General features: G+C 43.4%; 1 protein-coding gene across 1 annotated transcript in view; it reads right to left on the bottom strand.

Annotated features, from left to right (window-relative positions):
• Positions 1-12,155: 12,155 nt before the first annotated feature.
• Positions 12,156-27,898, bottom strand: part of KCNH5 (potassium voltage-gated channel subfamily H member 5) — a 230,623-nt gene continuing 214,880 nt past the window's right edge. The window contains exon 11 of the mRNA XM_073350736.1: positions 12,156-13,100. Within this exon, the coding sequence (XP_073206837.1) occupies positions 12,156-13,100 (945 nt within the window). The remainder of the gene's footprint in view (positions 13,101-27,898) is intronic.

The raw sequence follows: 27,898 nt of genomic DNA, 5'->3' as shown, positions 1-27,898 counted from the left end.
CCATAGCCAAAAATGTACATACTCAAAATTACGAGCACAAGTTTAGAGGCTACTTTGATCACACAGTAGATCACACAGTCAATGGTTGGAATTTGCGCAGATTATTATAAAATCTGCAGTAACTGTAGTTGCTAGCAACACACAGGTTCTTTCCGGCATACACAGGAAAACAAATAATTGCCCCATTGCTTACGCCAATGGAACATTATGTCAGCAAGCCTCCTACTTCTACATGATTTCATTTTGAAATCCAAGCAGGAAACAGAGGAAACCGTTTTGTTTTTAAAAAAGGAAAATATCCTGGTTTTTGTGCTAGGTTTTGTTGTAAATCTATCCTTCAAGAAATGCAAATATTAGCACAATACATATGTCTGTGTATGTATGCACAAGTGCAGTGATGTGCAGCTACTAAGGTCGCTGAGTAAGGTTTTTTCATGCATAACAGAATAAATTGTTTTGCAAAGTTTAGGAAGCTTGTCAAGGGTCTAATTATCCTATTGATGTGAAGAGAAATTTGGCATATGACCCCTGCCAATACTAACAGAATTTTGGTACATAAACTCCACATGCAGGCATGGGATTTTTAGACATCCAGCATGCGAGCTTTTACTCTCTGTTGTTTGGTTCAAAATATCCTGAACATTCATATCTCCTGTATCCATGCACTATATGCCCCTATGTCTGCTCTGTATTCAGATGTACAGCTGGCTGCCTGCGTTTGTTTGTAATATGGAGACTCATAATTATGCAAAAAATAAGTTTGTGGCCAAGCAACACTTGACGATATAACTGCAGAAGGTGGTAATTAGTTCTGCAGGGACAACTGAGGACTAATTAGGAAGACGAATATGGATGTTGGTTTTTTTTAAAGAAACCTTTTCTTTCATAATTTGGACAAGAAACCAGAAATACAAAATCAGATGAAGCCTCAGATTAATTGGACAGCACAGGAGTCCTGAGAATAACATATCTAGTTACTGAGCATAACTGAACTGCTTGATCTTCAAATAAAAATCACCCTGTACACCTCTCCACTGTCCTGAATTAGATAGTAGTGAGTCATGAATATCTTTGAAGTTTGGTGGCACCTTAAAGACTAACAGATTTATTTGGGCATAAGCTTTCGTGGGTAAAAGACACTTCTTCTGATGCATCTCAAGAAGTGGGTTTTTTACCCACGAAAGCTTATTCTCAAATAAATCTGTCAGGCTTTAAGGTGCCACTGGACTCCTCATTGTTTTTGTGGATACAGACTAACACGGCTACCCCTCTAATACATGCATATCTTTGTTCCTTCTTAAGCAATGGCTTAAAAAAGTGGACCCCACCAAATATGCTCTCCTTTTTGGGCATAAAAACTAGTAACAGAGGAAGCCGGCATGATGACTCAGGAAATTCAGCAGAAACCAGGCCCCTGAACAGGAAAGAAACTCAGTGGCCTGGCCTAACAGCAATGGAAATATTGACTGGAGCAAAGCCCCAGGGTTTGCCAGAGGAAATGGAGAGGAACTTTTCAAGCAGCAGACAGCATGAGTATAGAGTGAGGGCTATGGTAAACTTCACTTAAAGTGCAACTGATGGAGGACAACAAATGGAATGACGCTGTCTGGTATAGGATAGAATGAGTTCTGGCATAGTGTCTCACTGGAGTCCCAGTTAGCATACTAGATGACTGGAGTAACCAAAAATTTAAATCTGGGTTATTTCTAAAGGCCTGATGATTATTAAGGAGAGTAAGGTTTGCAGGACTTGATCCTGAAATGGGTTATTGAACAAAACCTTCATTAATGCTGGGTATTGATTTGCACTGTTATTCATGACTCAACATCGGGGACTGGAAGCCTTAAACTCCTAAACCAGCATTTGAGTGAATGTCCCATTTTTGAAAGTGACATTCATGTAGGAGCATAAATCTCATCAAATGTTAATTGCAGTTAGGCTCCTATGGCACTTGGGTGCATTTGAAAATTTTACTTTAGAGTTTTTAAATGTTTGATCTCAATATAAGCCATCTGTGATGCTCCTCCATTCTCCAGTGCTGCAGTTTACTTTAAAAGGGTGGAACAGATTAACAGTGGGATGTCTGTCAGTCTTGACAATATCTATTTAAACCACCGGACATATAAATCAGCCCCCCCACCCCAGAATAATTACAGTGTAAAGAACATATTTGCAAAAATACTGCACATTTAAAACATCTTCTTTACAAAAGTAAGAAACAGGTGCTGTATAAAAAGACAACTTATTTCATCACTCTTTACATTTCAGATTTTGGACTCTCTATATAAAGCTTCTGAACAAGATGGTAAGACAAGTATGTCGTTAATAATGGGAAAACACCCAACAGTTTCGTAATCCATCTGGGGATTTACACTTGAGTAATGATCTGACAAGACTGTGTTTGCAGGTGTAGATGGCTCACAAGTATTGGAATTAGATTTGGGTGTTATTTATTGTCTTGGCTGAGTTGTCACTACGTTTTGCATCATTTTATGCCATAGCTTATTTACAAAACCTGTACTTCTAATTTCAGATTTTAGATAAAATTTACTCACTGGAATTTCATTTCTTGACAGAACAGATGCAAGTTACTAGGTCTGAGCATTTATTACACAACACAGGGAAGGAAAGAAAAATCCTCTTTTAGAAGCGACATATAATTTCTCATTAGAACCTCACCTACAACCCTCTTGTTGTAGCGTGTCTGAATTAGAACGCAAGCTCATTGAGGCAGGGACCCTTTTAATGGTCTGTAAAGTACCACACCCACGCACCGACCGTACATGGCTGTAGAATCAATTCTAAATAACAATCCGAACAGATTGCAGGGTAAACATACCGGTGAAAGTTCAGATCATAGGCTCCGACTCTGTGGGTGCTCCAGCCCTGAAGCAGCCCTGGAAAAAAATTAGCGGGTGCTTAGCACCCACCAGCAGCCAAGCTCCCCTTCTCCCCCCAGTGCCTCCCGCCCGGCAGCGGCTTTGCTGATCAACTCTTCCCCCTCCCTCCCAGAGCCTCCTGGACACCGCGGAACAGCTGTTCTGTAGCCTGCAGGCGGTGCTGGGAGGGAGGGGGAGGAGCAGGGACGGGGTGCACTTGGGGGAGGGAAGAGGTGGAGCAGGGGCAGGAAGAAACAGGGTAGAGTGGGGCCTTGGAGGAAGGGGTGGAGTGGGGGTGGGGCTGGGGGTGGAGAAGGGGCGGGAAGAGGCAGGGCAGGGGTGGGGGCTTGGAGGAAGGGGTGGAGTGGGGGCAGGCCTGGGGCAGAGTGGGGTTTGAGCACCCCCCGGGTAGAGAGGAAAGTGGTGCCTATGTTCAGAATTATAAAAGCTTAAAACCCAACACATTCCCAGTTCTTTGGGTTTCGGCTATTTTTTCTAAAAGATCTGCTCTAGAAATTATTTTGGGGGAGTTCTCTAGTCCATGTCATACAGGAGATCCAAGAAGGTGATCACAGTGGTCCCTTCTGGCCTTGGGATCTAAATATTTTCTTCAGTGAAATAATAATATTCTGTATGTGAGACATTCCTGCTTTATTTCTTAAACAGCTTTCTTTTTCACTTAATTCCCTTTCTTCCTTTCTGCTCACTTTTCCTGCTGTCTTCCCAGTTGTATGGCACCACTCCATGGCGCTCTGCAGGAAAGTGTTGCCATCTAGCCAGTTTCCTAGTAAGTTATCCATTATTTAGCTCCAAAGCTCTCTTTTAATTACTTGTTCTCATGGGACGACTCTATGTGTTGGCCTCATTCCACTGTCCCAAATGTCAGTATAACAATACCCAGCTTCTATCTCTCTCTGTAGATCTCAAAGCATTTTACAAAGGAGGGCAATAAAATATCTCATTTTACAGATGGGGAAACTGAGGCACTAAGCCAAGACATGACCAAGCAGCAGAGCCAGGACTAGACCCCAGGCCTCTCAAGCCCCTGGACAGAGTCCAATCGACCAGGCATCCCACATATAGGTTATAAAACCAAATGATACCCCACAAATCTCAGTCTGTACCCCACACCAACCCATAGCCTGCCATCTTCCCATTTTTTTCTATGCCATCATCACTTGCTGCGTGTGTCTAATTCAATTTAAAAGCCCCTCCTGGCAGGGAGCTGGTTGATTGTTACACGCCACAAACACCTATGTGTCATATGAATCATATACAGCAAAGGGCCTCTGTAGGTATGTCTACACTACATTAAACCTCCCCACCCCTGGCCCCGAACCGCAGGGCCCAGGTCAGCTGACTCAGGCTCACAGGGCTCAGGCTGTGGGGCTATAAAATTGCAGTGTAGACACTTGGACTCGGGATAAGAGACCCTCCCTCTTGCAGGATCTCAGCACCCGGGCTCCAGCCAAATGTTTACACTGTAATTTTGTAGTCTCGCAGCTCAAGCCCTGAGACTCTGAGTCAGCTGGCCCAAGCTAGCTACAGCCATACCGCAGGGCTTTACTGCAGTGTAAACACACTCCGTGAGGTCACAAAACTCCCCGCAAAAAAGTTGAAATTTTTTTTAGAGAATTTTAAAGAAACCTGTGAGTGGGGAGTAGGCCACCACAATACCATGCTACAGATTTAAGGTCAAATTTTCAAAACTGATCCATAAGTGACGTAGGAGCCTACGGCTTTGTCTAACAGACCAATGTGGTACCATTTTAACTATCCCCATGCAGGTAAAGCAGTACAGCCCCCTTGTAGGGACACAGTTATATCTGTATCAATGTACTTCTGTATAGGAAGGGGAATACGCGATACTAGCGTACTCCATTATCCCGGTCCAACTGCATCTCCTATTTAGTAACGAATCATGCCCATATCCAACCTAGTTATGCTGGTGCAAAAACCATGTGTGGATGAGGCCCAGATCCCATTTCCAAACATGACTGAGGCCCAGTCGCCCAGATCTACCAATGTAGTTAGGCACCGAACACCCAAAGATTTACATGGGAGTTAGGCGCCTAAATGCCTTTGAGAATCTGTGCCTGAGGTACTTAGTAGCCTATGGGTTCATCTAAACAGAAACAATGAGCTGCAGTGGCATGTCTCAGAGTCAGGGTCTACAGCTTTGGGCTTGTACTTGGGTGCTCAAAATAGCTGGGCATGAGCTGGGCTCTGAAACCCACCTCCTTCCTCAGGCTTCGGAGCCCGAGCTCCAGCCTGAACGTTAACATGGCGATTCCTAGTGCTGTAGCATGAGCCCTGTGAGCCTGTCTGTAGATCCAGGCCCTCAGACTTGGTGCTCCAGAGGGGAAGCGGGGGGAAGAGGGGTTGCCATGTAGACAAGAGGGTTTGTCATTTAGGTAAGAGGGTAAGCCTCTAACCCCTCACTAGGTTGTGTCAGAAGGTCCACCAATAGTTGGCAAATACGTTTACCACATTCTCACCGAGCCTGAACGGTGAGATACAACTTGCTGAACGGTTGTATCATCTGAGTATGCAATCTAGCCTGCAATATACTGTCCCACTGCAGTACACAAGGCCATTGGTCTTTATTGCTGAACACTCACCATGGCTAGTGATTTGATTCACCATGCTTTAGGGGTCTCCAAGCTGTTGTGTGTTCTGTCTTTGCATCTATTTTATCAACAAAATATTCTTTGATTAAAAGAACTCACTCGTTTTTTCTTCTAGAACGAATGCGGACTGTTTCATCTATTATTAAATGCCCTACAATAGTCCGCTGGACAACTTGTGCTTGATTATGAAACATTCTGATCCGCATGGAAGATTAAAACAATCTCGAAATTAGAAATCTCATTTGTTACTTGCATCAAAAATTAAACGTCGAAATTATCTAGAACAAAGTTATCTGCATGCATGTGATTTAGTTGGGGGTTGGTCCTGCTTTGAGCAGGGGGTTGGACTAGAAGACCTCCTGAGGTCTCTTCCAACCCTAATCTTCTATGATTCTGTGTGGAAACCCAGACCCCTAATCCTGCAATTGGGTCAGCTTCTGCAGACCCTTCACCCCCACCAAAGTCAGTGTGCTCTGTATAGGTCTACGTAAAGGGCCAGGGCCAGTCGGTCAGAATTACATAGACAAGTGCTCTGCTCCCTGCCCTGAACTCCCAGAGAGTAAGGATTTCGGGATAGTTTCAGAAAAGACAAGAAAAATACAATCTACCTCTTTCCAGTCCTCAAAGGTACAGAGCACTCTCTGCTCACACTGACGTGAATGGGAGATGGAAAGCTCACTACCTTGCAGATTTGGGTCTTTATATGAGGAGCCCAGCACCCCCATTTCTCAAATACCCTAATAAAAGTATCCTGGCATCAGGATTCTGAAGTGCTATAGAAGGGGCTGAGGGCCTCACAGCGGAGTATTTATTTATTCAAGAGACTAAGTGTGGTTCTGCACTGAAAACCAATTGTAAAATGGCATGGTTGGCATTACTGATCCAATTTTTTTTGCTTTAAACAGTTTTCTTATGGAAAATGCTGTTTCAACAAAGGAAATGTTTGTGTGTGAAATCCTATTTTGATGACATTTCGCTTAGGAAAAAAATTGGAAAAAACATTTTTAAAATGTTGAAAGATCCCCTTTTTCCACACTTTTGGAATGGAAAGTTTCAATTTTTCATTTCAAAATGACTTTATCCAAACAAAACATTTCAATTAACCCAAATTTTGCAAAAAATTTTCAAAATTTTGGCTTTTAATTCTGATTCCTTTGTTCAAAATCTCCAAAATTTTTCATGGGACAGAAAATCTGTTTTCCAACCAGCTTTAATTGAGGAGCTTCGTATTTATGGTTACTTGATGATTTCTAGTTCAACTGTGCTCAGATTACAAACAATGAAATGTTATTTTTCCAACGGTCAGCTCTGCAAACTCAGCCTGGGATCCAAAAATTAATCTGTATTCTTTCAGCCTCATGCATTTTCACCAGAGTAAAGACTTTTGTAGGCCAAAATCAACCTACAGTTCAGACCCGTTGCTTTCAATGAAGTTGGAACTGAGGGATGAATTTGGATCTATAATCGGAATTTCGCTCCAACATGCTCATTCAGGAGATGATCCTTTCTCATTTATGCCAAAGGGAGATTTGCCATTGACTTCAATGAGAATAAGAGCCAACTCTTATAGCTGTGTTGGCTTTGCTGTGCTAACAGGAAGAAAACACAGCAAAAGCATATTTTTGCCACACAAGTAAATCAGTTATACCCTAATCCCCAGCCCTCTCTGAAGAAAGAAAACTTTCACAAATCAGAAATTAGAACAGTCAGGCAATATTTAGCTACTTAAGCTTCCATGGTTTAATTACTCAGAGTTTTTGAGCTTGATGTAATTCTACAGTTTTGCTCAAATTATGTCTATAATATTATGCAAAATTATTATTAAAGGTGTTTCATTTGTGTTGGAAAGTGAATATATACACTTTTTCCTGACAGGTGTCTTGTCCAGAAAATAAAATCCACTTATGTGTTTGTAAAGCGCTTTGAACACATAAAGCGCTACATAAGTACTAAGAATTATCGCTCTTACGATTATGCAGCAGGAGCATTTGTATTTTTACACATATCTCAGAAATAATCTTAACGCATGCAACTGAATGCTCCCGATATGTCTACTAGAGTGCTGATTCAGGCATCAGAGGATTTTTTGTTTGTTTGTTAAAGTAGGTTTCACTTCAAATCAAGTTTGATTTGGATCATTAGATCACTGTATTGCTCTGCTTGGAAAATTAGAGTGATATTTACAGGGTTCATGAAACTCATGCTTCCTTAATGAAAAGAGTATACCTCATTCAACATCACCATCAGCCACATCATGCAAACAAAGGAACAAGGGGACTGGAAAACAAGATAAATGACCCTTTCGGTAGCTACTTCATGAAACAACATGTAATGCATTGTTCATTTATAGTCAAAAATGCATGGGCCAAATTTTCCAGATGGTAACCACAAAGGCTGCGCCTGCAAAATGTGCCTGCAAACACACCTTTGAGCTGCAAATGGAGACTGGAGTATCCAATTTGCATGCCCCAGTTATTGTACGAATAGCCACTGCAATCCCGTTGAAAATTTGGCTCTGTATGCATTGCCTCATACAGGATATGAATGGATTCAGTGGATCTTTGTGATGATATAGGAGTACCATCGGGGTGCCGGAGCAATTTTTATTGTGGGGGTGCTAAGAACCATTGACCCATTGTAAACCCTGTATATGATGGAAACCACTTCAAGCCAGCCCCTAGTTCCGGCACCCATGAATATCAGAGTAAGAGCAGCACAGGGACAAGAATTGACACTGAACCTGGAAAAACCTTGTATGTTCCATGAACTTACTAGTTTATAGTATGCATAGCTTTTAGCCAGTATGCATTTTTAACCAGTATAGTTGTACCTGAACTGTAATTGATACAGTTATCTCAAAAATTTTTCAAGGTCAGTTTAGTTTAGTTACATGTTCTCTCACTGTAAAGCCGCATGAAGTTACACCTAATTTAAAGAGTGTAAAAAAAATCCTCTTACATGCCATGCAGTTCTGGTTAACGTTAGTTACAGAGAAAGAACTAAATCCCCCACAAAGGCAAAGAAATTCACAGTTAAGGCTAAAGCTTCCTAACACATCCTGTTATACCCTGCAGAATAACACAGAGGCATATTCCCCTCCTGTTTCATTCATGTAACTTCCTGTTAATATGGAACGGGAGTTATGTGCACATGGGTCAAAGTCCTGTCCCCTGTACAGTCTGAATAATTAGGCTATTCACTGGGAGGTTCAGGGGGGATGAAAGGGCAAGAATCCTCTTTTCTAGGCAAATAGGCGCTACACCCATGGGGGTGCCTTCCCACACAGTGGAAGTGGCCAGCGATTGGCATAGTCACAGCTCACCTGGATCTACCCCTGGGGCATTCCTCTCCCAACCTCATCCTCTGTGCTGAAGTGCAGGGAGCCACAGCTGAGTTGTGCACCACAACATGCAGGGGGCTGCCGAAATTTTGCCCTGGCTCCCAGAATTGCCATTCAGGCCGTGCAGCAAAACCATAGAATCATAGAATATCAGGGTTGGAAGGGACCTCGGGAGGTCATCTAGTCCAACCCCCTGCTCAAAGCAGGACCAATCCCCAATTTTTGCCCCAGTTCCCGAAATGGCCCCCTCAAGGATTGAACTCACAACCCTGGGTTTAGCAGGCCAATGCTCAAACCACTGAGCTATCCCTCTCCCCCACATTGGTTCCACTGCAATGGAGGAGAGGGGAGATGCGGAGAATATAACACCTGGCAAGTTTGCTACTACCAACCACAGTCCTGTAACATGTGCAGCAGCTAGGAACATTGGAGAGAGATCCAGGAAAATTAATAGTTGTGTATAGGCTTTAACCAGAGATTAAAGTCACACACTTAAACCTGTAAACTTACCACTTAAGATGTATCCACAAAACGCATGCTGCATATGTAGCCCCCACACCTCTGTGGACACATAAGGGCTTAAATCCCTAAGTCTGGCCTCCCTTTCTCCAAGTGCAACTTGTATCCCCAAAATGAACTGTGGTTGCCCCATGTATCTCCAGCTACCTCATTTGTACCTGCAGTAGAACAGCAGATGCAAAAATGCAGCCACAAAAAGGAAGTATGTGACGGAGCAGAGTGAGCGGGCTGCGTAGGCACCAGGCTTTGAAAATAATTGTCCACAATTGTTGTTGAAGTGGCATCTCGCCCTCCCCCATCAACACACCTTGTGAATTTCCTGAAGGAGGGGGCTTGAGGGGAAAAAAGAAAAGAAAGAAAATTGTGTCCTAAAAGCCTGTGAGAATTGACACAACAGCCGCAATGACGTCTTTGGCTTTGTTCTGGTCTTTTGTGGAATTACGTATTTCAATTTGATATTAAGAGGCATGTTCACCCTGGGATGAAAGTTTGTAACTTCCACTGCTATAAATGATTCCGTTTGCACAGGGGAACTGTTTTGGGTTTGTTTGTTTTTTAGTTACCTGATAAAAAGCAATGGCTCTGATCGTCTAACTGGTGAGGATGCGTACTAATTATGGAAACTGATGTATTTTACCGGACTGATTGTAAAAGCTTTTTGTGCAAATTTGTATTTGCTATAGGCACTTTTTAGAAAGTGGGATTATGACACAGGAGGCCATAAAGCGTGTTACTGAACTCCTCCGTTGGAGTCAGTATGGTCCATTGGGTCAGCCTAGCATGGTCTAAAACCCCTGTGGGCACTGTTGTTGAAAAAAGCACCCTCACAAGCAGCATTTGCCCTGATCCGCAGCTGGTGTAAATTGGTGTGGCTCCGTTACAGTCAATGGACCTGTGTCAATTTCGGACAGCAGTGGATCAGGCCCAAGTAGATTTTAAAGTCTTGCTCGTGTGGGAGATCCATCTTTTCAAACTCCTGTAGCGAGCTGAGTAAAGTTCACCCATGGCAGACAGTGCCGGCGTAAGCACCCTTCCTCACTAATGCCACGCACTGGCAATGCATGACTGTGACGCTGTATGCTAAGCAATCGCACAAACGGCATGTGGGCTCTCGGTGTGTTGCTCACCAGCCGCATGGAGGGCGCTGATGGGCTATGGTAAGGGGTTATAGGATCAAATGTACAACTGGCATGCAGGGGCTGCAGTCCTGCAGCTTCAGCCTGATCCAAAGTCCACTGAAGTCAAGGTTAAGTTCAACAGCATTTGTATCAGGCACCCAGTCCTCAGATGGGGTTGGATTTCCTCTCCCCAGCTTTCCCACGCCTCTTCCTCCCACAGTCATATTACCCTGGCTCAATGTGGGTGAAGTGAATGTCTCCCTTAGTGAATATACAGCCTGATCTCTCTCTCCCACCATCCCCGCCACTGGCAATTTTAGAGTTACAAACATCGTTTTAAAAAGGAGGAAGAATTAACACAACCATTTAACATCAGGCTTTGGACACCACTTGTTACAACCTCCCAATGAGTTGAGCCTAGATTTCCCTCTCTCTCACTGAGACCTTTTGTGTGATGTCTCAGCCAGGAGCAATTTTTTGGAAGCTGCCATCAACCCTTGAAAAAACTGAGTTTCTAATAAAGACATTGAGGTTGTGTCTACACTGCAGTTAGACACCCGTGGCTGACCTGGGCCAGCTGACTCTGGCTTGTGGGGCTCGGGCTAAGGGGCTGTTTAACTGCAGTGTAGATGTCTGGGCTCTGACTGGAGCTTGGGCTTTAGGACCCTGCAAGGTGGGAGGTCTCAGAACTTGGGCTGCAGCCCAAACCTAAAGGTCTACACTGCAATTAAACAGCCTCTTAGCCTGCATTCTGTGAGCCCTAGTCAGCTGGCATGGGCCAGCCACAGGTGTCTAACTGCAGTGTACACATACCCTGACAGACTCAGACACTGTAGCCAAATACTGGTACAAAAATCGACATAACGTTATTCTGACAGGAGGCTTTCAAGTAATAGTTTCTGCCCTCCCACACGCAAAAAGAAATACAGGGCGTGTGTGTGAGATGTTTTGTTTTGCTATTTTGTACATAATCTTTCATTATTATTGTTTCTTATGTATAATGTTGAGAGGAGGAGGGCAGCTGAGATAAAATGCATTTGCATGCAGAACACCCCCAGTGATAATTTCCAACATTTTAGACTGTCACCTACTGTCCCTTTAAATTCAGCTGACTCCTCCACTTCCTTTGTAGGAAACACAAATCTATCACTAGATATACATTATAACACAATGGAACGATACCAGGAAGTGATTCTAATAGAAGACTGAGCATGTCTTCGGCCTCATGTTAATCTACCGTTTAACTCAGCAGAGAGGACAGTGAGGAAAGAAATGCTCAATTCACCCAGCCCGAGATTAAAACTGTCATGGCAATATTGGCAGGTTGGACCCTGATTCTTTAAATAGTAACATTGCCTTTGTTAAACAAAAGTAATCCTTTTATTACATAATAGAGATTATAAATAAATGTAAAGTGTGCATGCAGTCAACTGCATATTATACAAGCAATATCTACGTCAATAATTGTTTTCTTTGGCAGGCCAGAATCCAGCTGGACATGCAATATTTACATATCAAAATCCTTGTTGTGTTCAAGTCATATTGGATGCAAGTGAAAATATATATGTATATATATTTACTGTATACACACACACACATATATATATGTATACAGGCATATATACACAATTACATATATACTGTATACATATATACACATAGGTATATGTTAAAAGTGGATTTCATCTTTTTCTGATTCAGGTGATGCAGGCCTTGAAACACTAAAAATATCTTGACAAGGTATTTGGGGGGGCAACTCGGGTGATAAATGGGACTTGGGGGAAGAGGTCTGGGACACGTTCTTTTCAGACAATATTTTTAAAATCTCTGCCACCTGTTTCTCAAGGGCAGTCATCCTGCTGCTTAGCAACTGGATATCCTCTTTGAGTTCGTGTTTGACTTCCTGTAGTGTGGTTTGTAAGGCCTGCTCAGGAATGGGATAAAATGGGTGTTTTGCATCAGCTTGGATAGGGCTGTGTTCCAGGGGGCTGCGAGTCTCACCAGCTTTATCCAAACGAAGGTCACTTTTTGTTATTCCACTGTCACAAGAGTCTGTTTTCCTCAGTGGATTTTTAGTTACACTGTTCTCTGAGTCATTGCACTTGGGGTCGTCGGACAATAGCCCCATTGACTCAGCCTTTGTGACATTATTCCAGTCTTCCTTTTTCTCCTCTGGGGCTCCCATATTGTTCTTAAGTCGAAGCCACCCTTTCCCATTCCCATTCTTCATCCTGATGGGACTGTTAACTTTGAGACATTTTTCAGGGTTGCCATTTGGCTTAAGTTCCATTGTGTCCCTGTTGTTCTGCTTGATTGTGTCACTGGTTTTCACATAAGCCAGGGATGTTTGAATGGGTGTGATCTGAGACACAGTGACCACACTTGTGCCAGTGATGGAGGCCCCATTCTGCATGGTACGGCTCTCCACTTGAAGCTGGTTCCTCTCTGGGTCGATGTGTGTTGTGCCTTGATTCCGCATCTCCTTCTGCTGCTTGAACTTCTGAAAGAGCTTTCTCACGGGGTGGTCCACAGGGATGCTCAGGGTCACTTCATTCTTCTGGCGCAGGCGCTCCTCTTCTTCCTTCTTGACATCGCTGATTTTTCGGAAAATGATCTGTGAGGGATAAACCCAAAACACGGTGAGAAGACAATGGATTTTGAACACCAAACTATGGCTAATGTAATTCGAAGATGTAGAAACAACACAGTGCTGATCAGAAAAGTCCATGCCCTGAACAGCTTCCGGTTTAATTTAAGACAAGAGGGTGTATCAAAACAAACCAATAAGGGAAGAAGCATGGGATAATGAGGGTAAAAGAGACAGGAATATAGGGTTACACAGATGACAATTCCTCAGTTTGGATGTGTCAAGTAATTCAAAAGTGAGAGTTTTTAAAGACTAATGTAATGCAGTTTATTACAATATCATACCTGGTGCATAATTTGTAATGATAGAGGTGCCAGGGCTCAAGCAAGTAGGTGCCAGAGCTCCAGCAATATTTTTACTTTCATAACTGAGGTGGCAAGTCCCGGCAAAAATTAAGCACTGATCATACCACAAGCTTCTCTGGGAGAATGAGCCCAAGGCTCAAGCTCAGGAATTGGTTTGGAACTAAACCATACAATGACCCGATTAACTGGTCTTTATGTGGTATGTTAGGAGAAAACAGGATTTCTGTAAACAGAGCTAAACAGAAGCTGCATAAGAACTAGAATGTGGATAGGCTGGTAGTGGGTAATCGCAGGAGAAAGTGGGAGGCAAATGAAGGTGGCCTAAGCTAAGAAAGAATCAAGGATGTCATGAGTGAGGTCAGGAGAACTGTTGTGAATCAGTAGCAATCAAGGAACAGACCTAGTCACAGAAAGAGAGTCATAGACACAAAACGGGGCACATCTAAAGCAGATTTAGTCACAGAATGCCAGAACGGGCGTGAAGGATGAGATGGATGAAATTTATTGCATTTGCTTATGCAAGGTGATTGAGAGGCATGTGCCCTTAAAGGCATTGAACTGAACAAGCCAGGGTAATGTTACAAACCAGCCTGCTAAACAAAACATTCCAAAGGGTGAGACTGATCAGAGCCCAGTGCTTTTTGTTAAAATGTCTCAGTCCCATTTTGCTAGTTTGGGTTTCTTTCTTTTTTTTGGAATAAGCGATTGCAAGGCAGGACAGGAAAACTCCCTTGCACCATAGTCTGTGGTGTGAATGATTAGTGAGGCCCACGCGTCAATCAAATGTCTCAGCACGTCCACTTTAAAACAGATTTTGGGTGCACAGTTGATTCCACTTTTTCACAAAGTAAAACTCAGTCTTTTATGTTTATGACAATATATTATTTGTATTGAGTATCATGGACCAGGGCACTAGTGTGCTGGGTGCTGTACAAACACAGAACTAGAAGACAGTCAATGCTCCCAAAGAGCTTGCAATCTAAGCATAAGACGAGACAGATGGATACAGACAGAGAGACTACAAGAATACAAGAAAACAGTGAAACAAGGCGGCATGATAGGGAGTGATTACAACACCGCCAGTGGCCATAATAATAAATCATAGTAATACGTGTCCGTAATTAAATATTTTAAAAATATATACTTCCAAGAGCTGTCTGTATATGCAAACACATATTTCTTTTCAAGCCTCACATAAAATGAAACCTTCTTAATTGCATTGGCTTGAATGGAGTTACAGTAGGGAGGAATTTAGCTCACTGAGATAATCTGAAATCAACACGGACATCAAAGCTCCCACGGCTTCCTCACAGAAACCTTTCAAATACAGTAAATATATTCTTGTGGGCCACTAGAAGATGCAGCTGCTTATAATAATGTAGAAAGTTAACACGTTTATTATAAGCCCAGTTTAAAAGGCATGGACTCCTGGAAGAGGCTTTCATCTGACTCATCTGATCTAGATGCAATACATTCATATCTTCATTTAGAAGCTGCCCTTGATTAGCGCCTGCCCTCTTGCAATAGTAACACCTGTATCATGCAAGCCACAGAGGACAGAAAATACATTTAATAGAAGGTGCCTTTGATTAAAGAGGGAATTAATTACATTTAATTGAAGCCACAGTCTCTAAATGAAGATACAGAGGTTTGTTATTTTTTCCACGGGAGACCTTCTACTTAGGCAGAGCATATGCATATCTCTCTGACCACAGAACATTGAACATGCACAGCTGGTGTACCAAGCCCAGTGGTTGACTGGTAAGGTATTCACATGGGTGGTTCACAAAGATGTCAAAGGTTTCCTTCCCCATCCCTGCTAGACTGTAAACTTCTAGACTGTAGACTGCTAGACTGTAACAGTTATGCCATGGCTTTGTTTATGGGCAGGTCCCAGGAGGAGGACTGTAGAGACTATGTCTTGTGCAGACACAGTCCCTCTCTGGGCTTGTAGGAAGGTTTTAGAATAAAAAGGGTTAAGGTTAGTTTAGCTTGGGTAAGAAAATATATCAGCTTATTAACTTGTGTACAAATGTAGGCAGCTAAGCAAGTGTAATAAGTCCTTGCGAAAAAATAGATTCAAAAATGTAAATAAAATGTAACAGCAAGCAAGACAGGTCTGGAGAGGATGCTAAGCTTAAAATATGCCTGATAAAAAAAAGAAGGGCTTCTAAACTGGTTTTAATAGACAAAGGAAAGTTGTGTTGTGGTGTAATAAGCTTATAGTAACCTCTAACAGGCCAGTCTTATTTTCAAATTTGGGCCTATGTGAGACGATAAAATACCAGGTGTAGCCATCCATACCTTTAAAATAATCTAAAAGGAAGAGGACCAACAGCCATATCTTGTTTTAGTCAAGGCCAAGAAAAGGCCAAGAAAGGGGGCAAACCTGAACTGACCAAAACCTGGCTTTCACCTCAAATAATAATTGTCAATATAACATCACTTGTTTATTATACTGTATAAGAGAGTCAGGCTTGCTAAAGATAGTTATCACATCCTACCTGATCATACTGGAACCAGCCAGGATAAGTGGGTTGCCCCAAGGATGGATCTTTTCAAAAGTCTCTTGATCAAACACTTAGGAATGTTTGTTACTGTATGGCTGTATTAATTGCTTATTACTTAGAGGTTTAGATGTGTTAAGAGAAATTGCATACATATCATTTGGCCTTTGGATTTAATAAAGGAATATACCATGAAATCAGTGTTCGCTGGTACCCTGTATTACCAATATCTATAACAACAATTCCAGAAGAGCTTCTCTGTGAACATGGAAGATGAGCAAGCTGCTCATCCACAGCTAGCCCTGCTGTGTGGTTTGTGCAAGGGCAAATTGAAATCACAACCCCATCTTTCCATCCTGTCCTTCTCTGATCCTTTTCAGCATCTTGCTCTGCAGTCGTGAGCAACCCCCAAGTTCCCAAGGACTGCTACTGCAGGAGCCCTGGCACAGCTACACAAGGAAGGGCTCTCCCATTCCTGCCAAAGGCACGAGTTTTCAGGGCTCACTCTACACGCAGGGCATTACAGGGTGCAGCTTCTACTGGGTATTACTGCACAGGGACAACCTGGAGTCATAGGAACGGACTGTTAAAACTTCCCCTATGCAGCTGCAAAGGTAGATTAGTGACAAGAATGAATCAGAGGAAAGTGACGTCTTTCTCTTCATCACCCATTACTAACAGAACACAAACAATATTGACCATGGTCCTGTTTTTAACTGAGATTGATTTCTCTTCCTCCCCGCAGGACCAAACACTCACAATTCACCCAACACTAAACACACCCTGTTCTCATTCTACTCAGATTTTTTTAATTCTCCTTTTTATCTCCCAAGTACAAAAGGAATCTGGCCAGTGGTTAACTTTAAACACAGAACAGGATTCAACATGAATTCAACACCCAAAAGACCAACTACCTGATTTAACGGAGTCCATACCTTACCCTCCCCAAGTGGACCCTTCAAAGCTCCAGAAAATTAATGCTCTTCTCTACTTAATATATGGGAGGCATCTTTCAAGAACAGCTTATCCACGTGGATATTAGATATGGGCAACACTGAGACACGTGGGTTTGGGTTCTGTCTTTCTAGGTGACCTTCACCACAGTCTCTGAACCCCTAGTTAGTACAATGTTTGGTGAACCAAAGTTATTCGTGCTCCAGAGATGAGCTGCTCCAGCCTGGTAAGGTATGACATGTGACATATGAGTGACAAAGCAATTCAGCTAATGTTTGGGTGTGTGGCAGACTTCAGTATGCCATCTTTATTAGCTTTCAGGTCTTTAGGGGAAAGATGGTCCAGGGCTTTGGTTGCTAGCTCAGGACTCAGGAGACCTAAGCTCAATTCCCAGCCCCAAACTTCCTGTGTGACCTAGGGCAAGTCACTTAGGGCCAGATTGTTAAAAGTATTTGGGCACCTAATTCCCATTGATTAGTCTCTCAGTGCCTCAGTTCCTCATCTGAAAAATGGGGATAATAAATAGTACTTCCTTACCCCACAGGGGTGTTGTGAGGCTCGACAGACAGATAAACAGATTCCCCAGACTGGATCACTTTGTCCTAGTGGAAATGTGACTGCTGTAACTGGGAATAAAGTGATGATTATGCACACAATTTTCATCAGATTTTAATCGTACTGAGGAAGGAAATACTGATAACTTGCTCATCCAGGACAAGATTCTGAGCAGGGCTCTAATAGTAGGAGGAAGAGGTAGTGGCTGGAGCTCCTAGGAGGGAATTCTGGATAAGTCAGACAGAATACCCACAAAGCTCCACACTCCAGAGCAGTAACCACTCTTGGACACTCACTGAGCTGTCCATTCTGCCTCCACCCAACAAAGGAGGCACAGTCCATAGACCCGCCTTCGCCCAGTCCCTTTCAGGGATCTAGAACTCACACCAGCACCAGCTGGGAACAAGGCTTCGCTCATCAAGATTCTGGCCAACATTGGGGGAGAGATAAGGGGAGCTCCTTGCACTTTCTATGGTCAGTAAAAGGAGCAAAGAGTCCTGTGGCACCTTATAGACTAACAGACATATTGGAGCATAAGCTTTCGTGGGATGCATGTAGTGGAAATTTCCAGAGGCAGGTATCAATATGCAAGCAAGAATCAAGCAAGGGATAACAAGGTTAGTTCAATCAGGGAGGATGAGGCCCTCTTCTAGCAGTGGAGGTGTGAACACCAAGGAAGGAGAAACTGCTTTTGTCGTTGGCGAGCCAGTCACAGTCTTTGTTTAAATCCTGAGCTGATGGTGTCAAATTAGCAAATGAACTGAAGCTCAGCAGTTTCTCTTTGAAGCCTGGTCCTATGGTCAGTGTAAATAAGACAGATCTAGGACACAATAGCATATTCCTGACATGTGTAGTGTGTGTATGTAGATGTCATAGGCCCCCAGAGCAGAATAGCTTATCCCTGCACTGATTAGACTGCATGCGAGCAGGCAACATGCATTTAGTAAAGAATAACATTCCTGACTCGTGCAGACTGTGTGTTATATGTATCTAGAAGAGAAGAGCGCGTTTCTGGCAAGTCTGGTGTTTGTGTGATGCGTGTCTAAAATATTGCAGCCTGGTTCTGAGGTATGCAGTGCAAGGAATGTGCATCTAGAACCAAATACTGTAGCATGTTTCAGCTCTCTTTTGTTTGTACCTACTTATACCTTTAGAATGTAAGTTCTTTGAAGCAGGGACAGTTCAACACAGTTCATCTCCTGGCCCAGACCATGTACATGTTGGGAACTATATATTGTTATTTCTAGGCAAGGTGTTTAATAGGGATAGGCCTTGAACACAGAACTGCAGGCCATATGCTCAGTAGATGTCAACTGGCACGGCTACATAGGCTTCAATGGAGTTATGCCAGTTTATATCACCTGAGGACCTGGCTTAGCATGTTTCTGACACACGCAGTGTGTGTGGGAGGAAAGACAGATTTCATCACAGTTACGGCATGTGCAGGGTACACAGGGTGGGTGTCAGGCTAATTCACACCTTCTTCCCCCCCAAATATTTCGGCTCTTTGATTCTAGTCATAGCAAGATTAGCATTGGCATGAACTTTTTCTTATTTCTCCATTTCAGGGTGGCGTTGTCTATCCAAGCTACAATGGCTATTGTCTCTGGGATCACTGTTATTCTTAATCACAAGGATGTGGTACATGACTGGAAATTAAAATGAATATAAATCAAAGCCCGTCCGCAATTTTTCAAAGAATATACAAGAATCACCTAAAGGGGGCACAACACTGTTGGTCAGGCAGCATGTAAAAGAAGGTGTATCTGTGTCTGTGTGATTGTGGTGCGGGGGGTGTGAGAGTGAGAAAGAGAGAAAAAGAAAAGGTTGGAGCTGGGAAAAAAAGTCCTGTGTTCTCCTTCCCCCCCCCCTTGAAATCAGCTGTGAGGAAATGCCCCAGTAATGCCATCCTTTGAAAAACACTGGCTTTTAAAATGCTCTCAGACACTGTGTTATCCTGTTATTTTTTAAATGGAGATTGAGTTAAGCGAATCTCTCCCATCACCAATCCATTTTAGATATTAAATTTGCTCAGTTAGGCAAAAGGAAAAATGAAGGCAGCATCACTTTTCAAGCAGGTACTCAGCATGCTTACTGAAATTCCTACTTCCTAAAAAGAAAAATCTGCTGAGAATACTGAAAGGAGATATGTTAAAGGCATATTTATAGAGTGTTTTTTTACCCACAAAGGATCCTAAATTGCTTTACAAATATTAAACTGATATATGAACTCTGCTACATAGACAAATCACTTCATCCATTGCTGAAATGCAGCCAGCTCTGGGGTGAAATGTAGCATCTGTATAAATAGTTCACAACAGAATAACAATGTAAGCTAGGAAACTAAATATACTTTAGCTATGTGGAAGAGCAGGGAGAATGATAGGTAAGGAAAATAAAATGATCTGAGCTGCAGTTTGGCCAGGACGCCAGAGTTAATTCTTTGAGAAGTGCCACAAGATTTATAAGGACTACACTTAATCAAGACTTTGGGTTTACATAAAATCCAAAACAGCCCTGCCAACTGGGCATTCATTCAGTATTAACTCAGAGGAAAGAATGCAATCTACTAAATCATCCACACTATTTCCTGCAACAAGCAGGAATTATTTGAGGTTTCCCATCCAACTATCACACTGGTCCAACTCTGCTTATTGTGTGAAATCTGATGAAATCATGGCACAAAGTGATATGCCGGTAGGTCATAGCTTTTCATTATAAGAAAAGCTGCTGTATAGATAGGCCACAGTTAACATCTTCTGTGGCTGCACACATATAGGCAAAGTCTTGTTTAACATCATTCCTCTTGTACGGAGCTATGTGTTTTTCAACCTGTCACCCTTTAAAAGATAACGGCCCTGAGGGAAAATTACAGATCTAGATTTTCACCAACTATTTAACAGAGTTCCATGCCAGAGTTTAGGGCAGGGGTCGGCAAATTATGGCCTGGGGGCTGCATCTGGCCCTCCAGACATTTTAATCTGGCCCTCGAGCTCCTGCTGGAGAGTGGGATCCGGGGCTTGCCCCGCTCTGCGTGGCTCCCAGAAGCAGTGGCATGTCCCCCCTCTGGCTCCTATGCGTAAAGGCAGCCAAGGAGCTCCGCACACTGCCCCCACCCCTGCAGTTCCCACTGGCTGGGAACCATGGCCAATGGGAGCTAAAGGGGCAGTGACTGCAGACAGGGCAGCATGCAGAGCCACCTGGCCATGCCTCCATGTAGGAGCTGGAGGGGGGACATGCCACTGCTTCTGGGAGCTGCTTGAGGTAAGCGCTGCCTGGAGCCTGCACCCCGATCCCTTCCTGCACCCCAATCCCCTGCCCCAGCCCTGATTTCCCTCCCACTCTCCAAACCCCTTAGTCTCAGGCCGGAGCACCCTCCTGCACTCCCAACCCCTCATCCCCAGCCCCACCCCAGAGTCCACACCCCCAGCCAGAGCCCTCACCCCCACCCTGTACCCCAACCCCTTGCCCCAGCCATGTGCCCCCTCCAGCACCCTGAATGCCTCAAATCTGGCCCCACCCCAGAGCCCACACCCCCAGTCAGAGCCCTCATCCCAACGCCCAATTTTGTGAGCATTCCTGGCTCGCCATACAATTTCCATACCCAGATGTGGCCCTCAGGCCAAAAAGTTTGCCTACCCCTGGTTTAGTGGCTACAGTTGTGGAACAGGATGCTATGAAAAGGGGCAAAACAGCCAGGAAGTTGGTTACAATGGATAACTCAAGACCACAATAAATAGAAATTCAATACACACAGGCAAAGAATTATTATTTATACTGGCACTGTAGCCCTTCTTAGAAGCCCCGACCAGGATGGGGGCCTATTGTGCCAACTGCTGAATGAACACAGAGTAACTGTGGGCTGCAATACCTGGATCTGATTTTGCTTGTTGGGGTTAGTGTGAGCTGGGTGGTGCTGGTGGCCTGAGATATACAGGAGGTCCAATTTGATTAGCTGATGCTCCCTTCTGGGTTTGGACTCTCAGCTGCCTTGTCAAACCCACTAAGGGGCAGGGCAGAGTTTGGGTCTTTGGTGAGTTCAACCCCGTTTTTCTACTTGCCGTGAGCCTTTGTAAAGTGACTAAACTCTCGCAAGATTGAAAGAAGCTCAATTCAAGAAGGAAGAATACTGAACTCTCACCATTTGAAAGACAGATCCATGCGGTTAGAAATCAAGAAATTACTTAGAAATCCAGAAGTATCCAGTTACTGTACACAAGGAGCCATATTTTCTGAAAGCAAAGCACAACCTACACTCACCTCTGTGCAAGAAAAACCCTGCCTTTGCGCATGAAAAAGCGGATGCATGTGCACACACAACTCTGCCTCTGCTAAAACTTGGTCCTGAAACGTACATGTTGGCAAAACCTCAAGTCTCATTGGAGGCAATTGATAAGGCACTGGATGGGGAGTCAGGAGACCTGGGTCCTATTCCTAGCTTTGCCACTGAACTATCGCGTGATCGTGGGCAAACCATTTCACCCTCTGATTCCCATCCTATCTTTGCCCCTCTTGCTTATTTAGATGGCAAGCTCTCCAGGGTAGAAACTGCCCATCCCTCTGTAAGTGAATACAGTGCCTAGCACAATGGAGCTGCTAGATGTTCCTGGAATAGAAATATTAAAAAAATCAGAATACTACATAGACCACAAGAGCTGAAATTCCTTGGAAAATGGTGACATGCTTATTTTAAACACTTACACCGGGAGAGCTAGTTCTTCTTCCCTCAACACTTTCTAAGAGAGGTTACACACTGATATTTCCAAACGCAAGCACTGGAAACAGAAGCAGACCCCAGAGGAACTTAGTTGGAAGAAACTAAATTAATCTTTATGTACAGTGCTTCTCCCAAGGTAAAGAAACATACTCCTTGTTCATAGCAAGTGCTAAACCTCTTAACGTGATGGGAATTAAGTGTCAGAATTCATTTCCTTTATGCAAGGGACTATGACCATGTGCTCGGTGACACAAAGCTGTGTTGTGAGACCGGGCTGCTGCTTTCCTTCCCTTTGATGTATTTATTTTTGAAAGGTTATTTGGGGGTTGCATGGGGAGAGAGGTTTGCTATTGCGCTAGTGAAGGTTAAGTAAAGGTTAACTGACTGTCAGCCCTCAAAACTGAAGAGTTTTGTTTATCTACAAGGCAGGAACAGTAAAGAGAGCAGTAACCTGAGATTCTCCATGCTTATCTAAACCCTGATCTCTCTTCCATCCTCTCGTGTAATGAAAGGTAATTCAGGCTGAATGTTAATCCAACCCAATACTGGGCCAATTCCAAACAGAGACTCTACCTGCTGTGACCAATACTGAGCAATAGTTACATTTGCTACAGAGCCATTCCCAGCAGGTAGAGTGCAGTGTAACCAAACCTAAAGACAAACCTTGAAGTCTGAAGCAGGAATGAAGGATGAGAAAACTAGTTCAAGCCTGGGACATGCAACGGCTCTTTCTTTTCCATCCATTCTGCTGTATCTATGAACTGATAGCTTTGTCCACCACTTTGCGATGTAACCCTTGTCCTTCCCCTTGTTTGAACATGCCTTGCAAGTAACTATTCCCTCCATCCCCGTAGGTCTCAGTACCACCACTGTCAAAAGTATTTTCAAAGGCCACCTGGATCTACTTACAAAGGACACAGAATCGGTGAGTTCAGGAGATAAAACAGAAGAATAGGACAGGTTTCAGAGTAGCAGCCATATTAGTCTGTACTTGCAAAAAGAAAAGGAGGACTTGTGGCACCTTAGAGACTAACCAATTTATTTGAGCAAAAGCTTTCTTGAGCTACAGCTCACTTCATCGGATGCATTCAGTGGAAAATTCTGGGTGGGGTTTCTGTCAGCCACTTGGAGAAAAACGGAAGTAGCTATCATCAGACTGTATCATTTGGTACCACTGCTACTTTCTTATTAAGTACGTCAATTCGTCTCGCTAGCACATTGAAATACATTGTCAAGGGGCTGACAGAAACCCCACCCAGAATTTTCCACCGAATGCATCCGATGAAGTGAGCTGTAGCTCACCAAAGCTCATGCTCAAATAAATTGGTTAGTCTCTAAGGTGCCACAAGTCCTCCTTTTCTTTTTTCAGAAGAATATGGTGAGTGAGTGGAAGGATGGATTACAATAAGCTTTAAAAAAGACATATATTTCATGCCAGGTGATAACTTCCTATTGCTAGGATGTTGAATTGTTGTTCTTATGGAATATAACACATGGTTGCACCTAGTCAAATGAAATGTGTGGAAATACATGTGTGAGATAATGGCTCTCATTTTTCATGGTAACAAGTACAGTAGCAAAATCGAGAGACATACTCATAGATTCTGAGCCAGAAGGGACTACTATGATCTAGTCTGGCCACCTGTATTACATAGGCCAGATGACTTCCCTGAATTGATTCCTGTTGGAATTAGAACATCTCTTTTAGGAAAACTTCCAATCTTGATTTAAAAATTGCCAGTGTGGGAGGATCTAGCACAACCCCTTAATACATTGTTGTGTTGATTAATTACCCTCACTGTTAATCATTTGCGCCTTATTTCCAGTCTGAATTTGTCTTGCTTCAACTTCCGGTCATTGGATCTTGGTTGGCTGGATAGATCAAGATTTTCAGAAGTGCCCTCATTTTTGGGTGACCAGCCTGAGACACCTTAAAGGGGCTTGATATTTCAAAAGCACTGAGCATCCACCTGTGAAGGCCAGATGCCACCTAAAATGGAATTTGTCTGGTGAGGCAGGCTCAGTGATCTTGTTCACAATACATTCCAGCACCTCCTTACCTCCAGTCTCAGGGAAAGCTTGAATCAGTGCCAGCTGCACACACTTTTTAATTGTTCACTGGGACACTCATGGGCTTCCCAGTGAAGAGAGAGCGCACATGGCCATGAAATGGCTGGATCAAACTGGGTAACCAAAATCACTGGACACTTTTGAAAATCCTGTTCTGAAATTAAACGGCAATGTTTCTTTAGCTATGGTTCTAATAAAGTCTCCATCACCATAGTAGCTGAGTGGCTCAGTTTGAAGTATTGATCCTCAAACAGCTCTGTAAGGTATGGAAGTACAATTATCCCCTTAACTGAGTCACAGAGAGGCTAAGGGCTTGTTTACATGGGGATACTCACAAAAGTTAATCCAAACTATCTTTTAAAGTGTATTAACTAAACTGCATCAAACCTCTGTGTGGACACTTATTCAGCATTAAAGTGGCCAAAATCTGATTTAGCCTTGGTCTACACTATAGACCTAACTCTGTAAGTGTCTACACATGTATCTCACCCACTACACTGATTTAATAACTCCACCTCCGCGAAGGGCGTAGTGCTTATGTCGATGTAGTTAGGTCGATGCAGTGTCAGTGTAGAAGCTGCGTTACTTACATCGACTGTTGCTGCCTTTCAGAAGCCATCCCACAATGCCCCACACTGACAATTAAATTGATGCAAGCACTCCTGGTGAGAACATGCACCTGCTGACACAAGCAGCATAGTGTGGACATCCAAAAGCAGTTTAATTACTTCAGTGGCTGTAAGTCAATGTAACTTAGGTCAACTCAATTTTGTAGTACAGACTTGTCCTCTAGAAGTGAATTAAACTAAATCGAATTAAGGTCACTTTAATTCTGAATACGAATATGCATACGGGTAAATGCAGTCAACCAAGGGCTTGTCTATACCTAAAGTGTTTCAGCGGTGCAGATGAACCGAGGCAGCTGCATTGCTGTAGCACTTAGTGAAGATGCTACCTACATGGACGGGAGGGCTTCTCCCCTTGGCATAGGTACTCCACTTCCCCAAGAGGTGGTAGCTACCAGAGCTCTGTCTACACTGGGAATTTGGTTAGTATCACTCAGGGGTGTGGATTTTCCAACCCCCTGAGCGACGGACGTAGTTATATTGACATAGGTTTATAGTGTGTACCAGGGCTAATCCTCTTTAAATTCTCATCTTCAGTTAATTCAGATTAACTTTCTTGAGTGTCCCTGTGTAGACAAACACTAAGTGATCTGCCCACACTAAGTCCAGGTCTACACTACAGACCTAAATCAAATGCCAAGTGAGTGGACCTCTGCAGCCACAGGGGCTACGGTTAAGGGGTGGAGGGATGAGAACAAGTTCTCAAGCCAAAAGGAGCAGATGCAGCCAGCAGAAGGACAACCATACAATTTGTGACAACAGCAAAGCAGCAGCAAAGAACGCTGCAGTGCATTAAGTGTCTGAGCCAACTTCCATTAAAATCAATGGAAGTCTTCCCACACGGGATGGATTGGGCCCTGAAGTGGCCAGTCATTTAGAATCCTGCACTGGCTGGGTTCCCCGGCCAGCAGAAGGCACAGGGCAGTTGCTCTGCCTGTCCTTGTGACTCAGCTTTTTACACACACAAGTAGGACTTGGCCTTTACATGCAGAAATGAAGGAAAGCTAAAGCTGCAAGAACCAAAGCAAACTTCTTGCGGTATCACCGGCGCTCCTTTCCTAATGCAGCACCTGGACTCCTATTTCAAACTCCGGCTTGAGGCTGCTTCATTCTATTCGCTCCCCTGTAAATCTTTACGACTTCTTAGCTCACTCTATTAATTTAAATTCCTGGGATGCATAATGGATGGATGGAAATGACGGCTTTATTGTTCTTCAGCCCGGTGTACTCTTCAGATATCTTTACTTTGATGTGAAAGTCAGCCTTAAAAACAAATTATTCTAACCAGTATTTTAATTGCTCTCCAATAAATTCTGCTTAATCCTCCTGTACCCAGAGCAGTGTTTTGCCTTTAAAACATTGCTCCATTTGCAGGGAGGGAAGAAATCACTATATGTGACTGTGCAATGAAAATGATTGATTACTGTGCAATTAGTTAATCTCCAGAATAGGAATGCTTCATGAAGAATCTTTCATGCTGGATTTAGGAGGAAAAGAAGATTTCCGTGGCTTAGTCTGCTGGTTGCTTGAAAGAAGCTGTAGATAATAACCTTTTTTTTTTGCAAATTTTCATTGATCCTGACTTCACAGATATTATAGCACGCAAAGGAAAAAAGGCTTCCTGCCAGGGACATTTTAATTTTGCTGCAGAGAAACCATATTCATATAGTTTCATTGTAAACTATTAAAAAATTGACCGGGAGAGGTATGAAGATTTCCATCAAAAATAACAAAGCAAATGTCATTAGCGGGCAAAGGGGTTGAAAAAAACCTTTCAAAGGGAATTTAAGAACACGTGTTGGAAAGCACGTCATAGAAGATTAGGGTTGGAAGAGACCTCAGGAGGTCATCTAGTCCAATCCCCTGCTCAAAGCAGAACCAATACCAACTAAATCATCCCAGCCAAGGCTTTGTCAAGCCGAGACTTAAAAACCTCTAATGGGTTAATCTCATTTCTGAAGCAACACTCAGGACATATAAGGTACACTCTAAGTAAGGAAGGGGTTCTAACTGGGGGAGACCGACCAGGAGAACTGCACAATAGCCACTCTCAGGCAATTTACAGGAGCCCAACACCCCCCATCACCGCTTTACTACTTGCTCTGTGCTGTAGCCATTAGATATTTTGGACCAAATTTTTGAGTCACTTTCCAATCCGCATTCATGACCAATTTGCATGGCACCCACTTGAACTCAGAGAGAGGCATCCCTGCACACAGACTGAGCAAAGGAGGGTGATTGGTTTGCAAACAGGCAAGTGTATTTGAGAGAGGCTAGTTGGAAATTTGGCCCTGTCTGTCAATATGCTTGATGGGGATCTGAATTTCTACCGAACTATTTCAAAACACATCTAGCTTGAAGAACAGGCTGTGATCTCAGTCCCATGCATCACATGCTTTGCTAAAGCATTTAACAACTGGGAGAGGTCGACCACTGGCTAGTAGGAAGGAGGAGCTATTTTCAGTTTTCTCCTGTATATTCCACAGTGCCTAGGCTGAGAGATTAAATTAAAATACAATTAAAGGTTTACCCTTTCATGGGAATTCAGTTTAAGATTAAGGGCCCAGTTCTATAGGCTTGCGTTGACTGCAGTGTTAGCTCGAGGTGCAAATTGAGTGCTGCCCCTAACCAAACTCCCAGGGGTACACAAAAATCTCTAGTTTGAGTTAAGTGATGCTTTAAACTCAAGCAAGCAGGGGGGTGGGTTGAAGGTGGCATACTGCTGATGCTGCAGTTGGTAATACAGTGGGAACACAGCTATTCTGTACAGCTTGAGTACAGGTTTGCAGCAGCGCTGCTCCCACTCAGGCTAGGTTAAATCCAGAAGAGTGGAGTATGGATAATTTGAGCTAACACAGCAGTGAAAACAAGCATTATGTTGTGCTGAGTCACTTAGGCCAGGGTTTCTCAACCTGTGGGTCGCGACCCAAAATTGGGTCACCAGAATGTGTCAAAGGGTCTTGTGGGAAGCCCAGGAGGGGAGGAGGTTGGGTCCTGCCCCCGAGGATGTGGAAGACCCTGAGGGGGTGGG

The sequence above is a fragment of the Lepidochelys kempii genome, chromosome 6, assembly GCF_965140265.1.
Source record: "Lepidochelys kempii isolate rLepKem1 chromosome 6, rLepKem1.hap2, whole genome shotgun sequence".
Taxonomy (NCBI): Eukaryota; Metazoa; Chordata; order Testudines; family Cheloniidae; genus Lepidochelys; species Lepidochelys kempii.
Note: the sequence above shows the minus strand (reverse complement) of the source record. Positions and strands in the feature narration are given on the sequence as shown.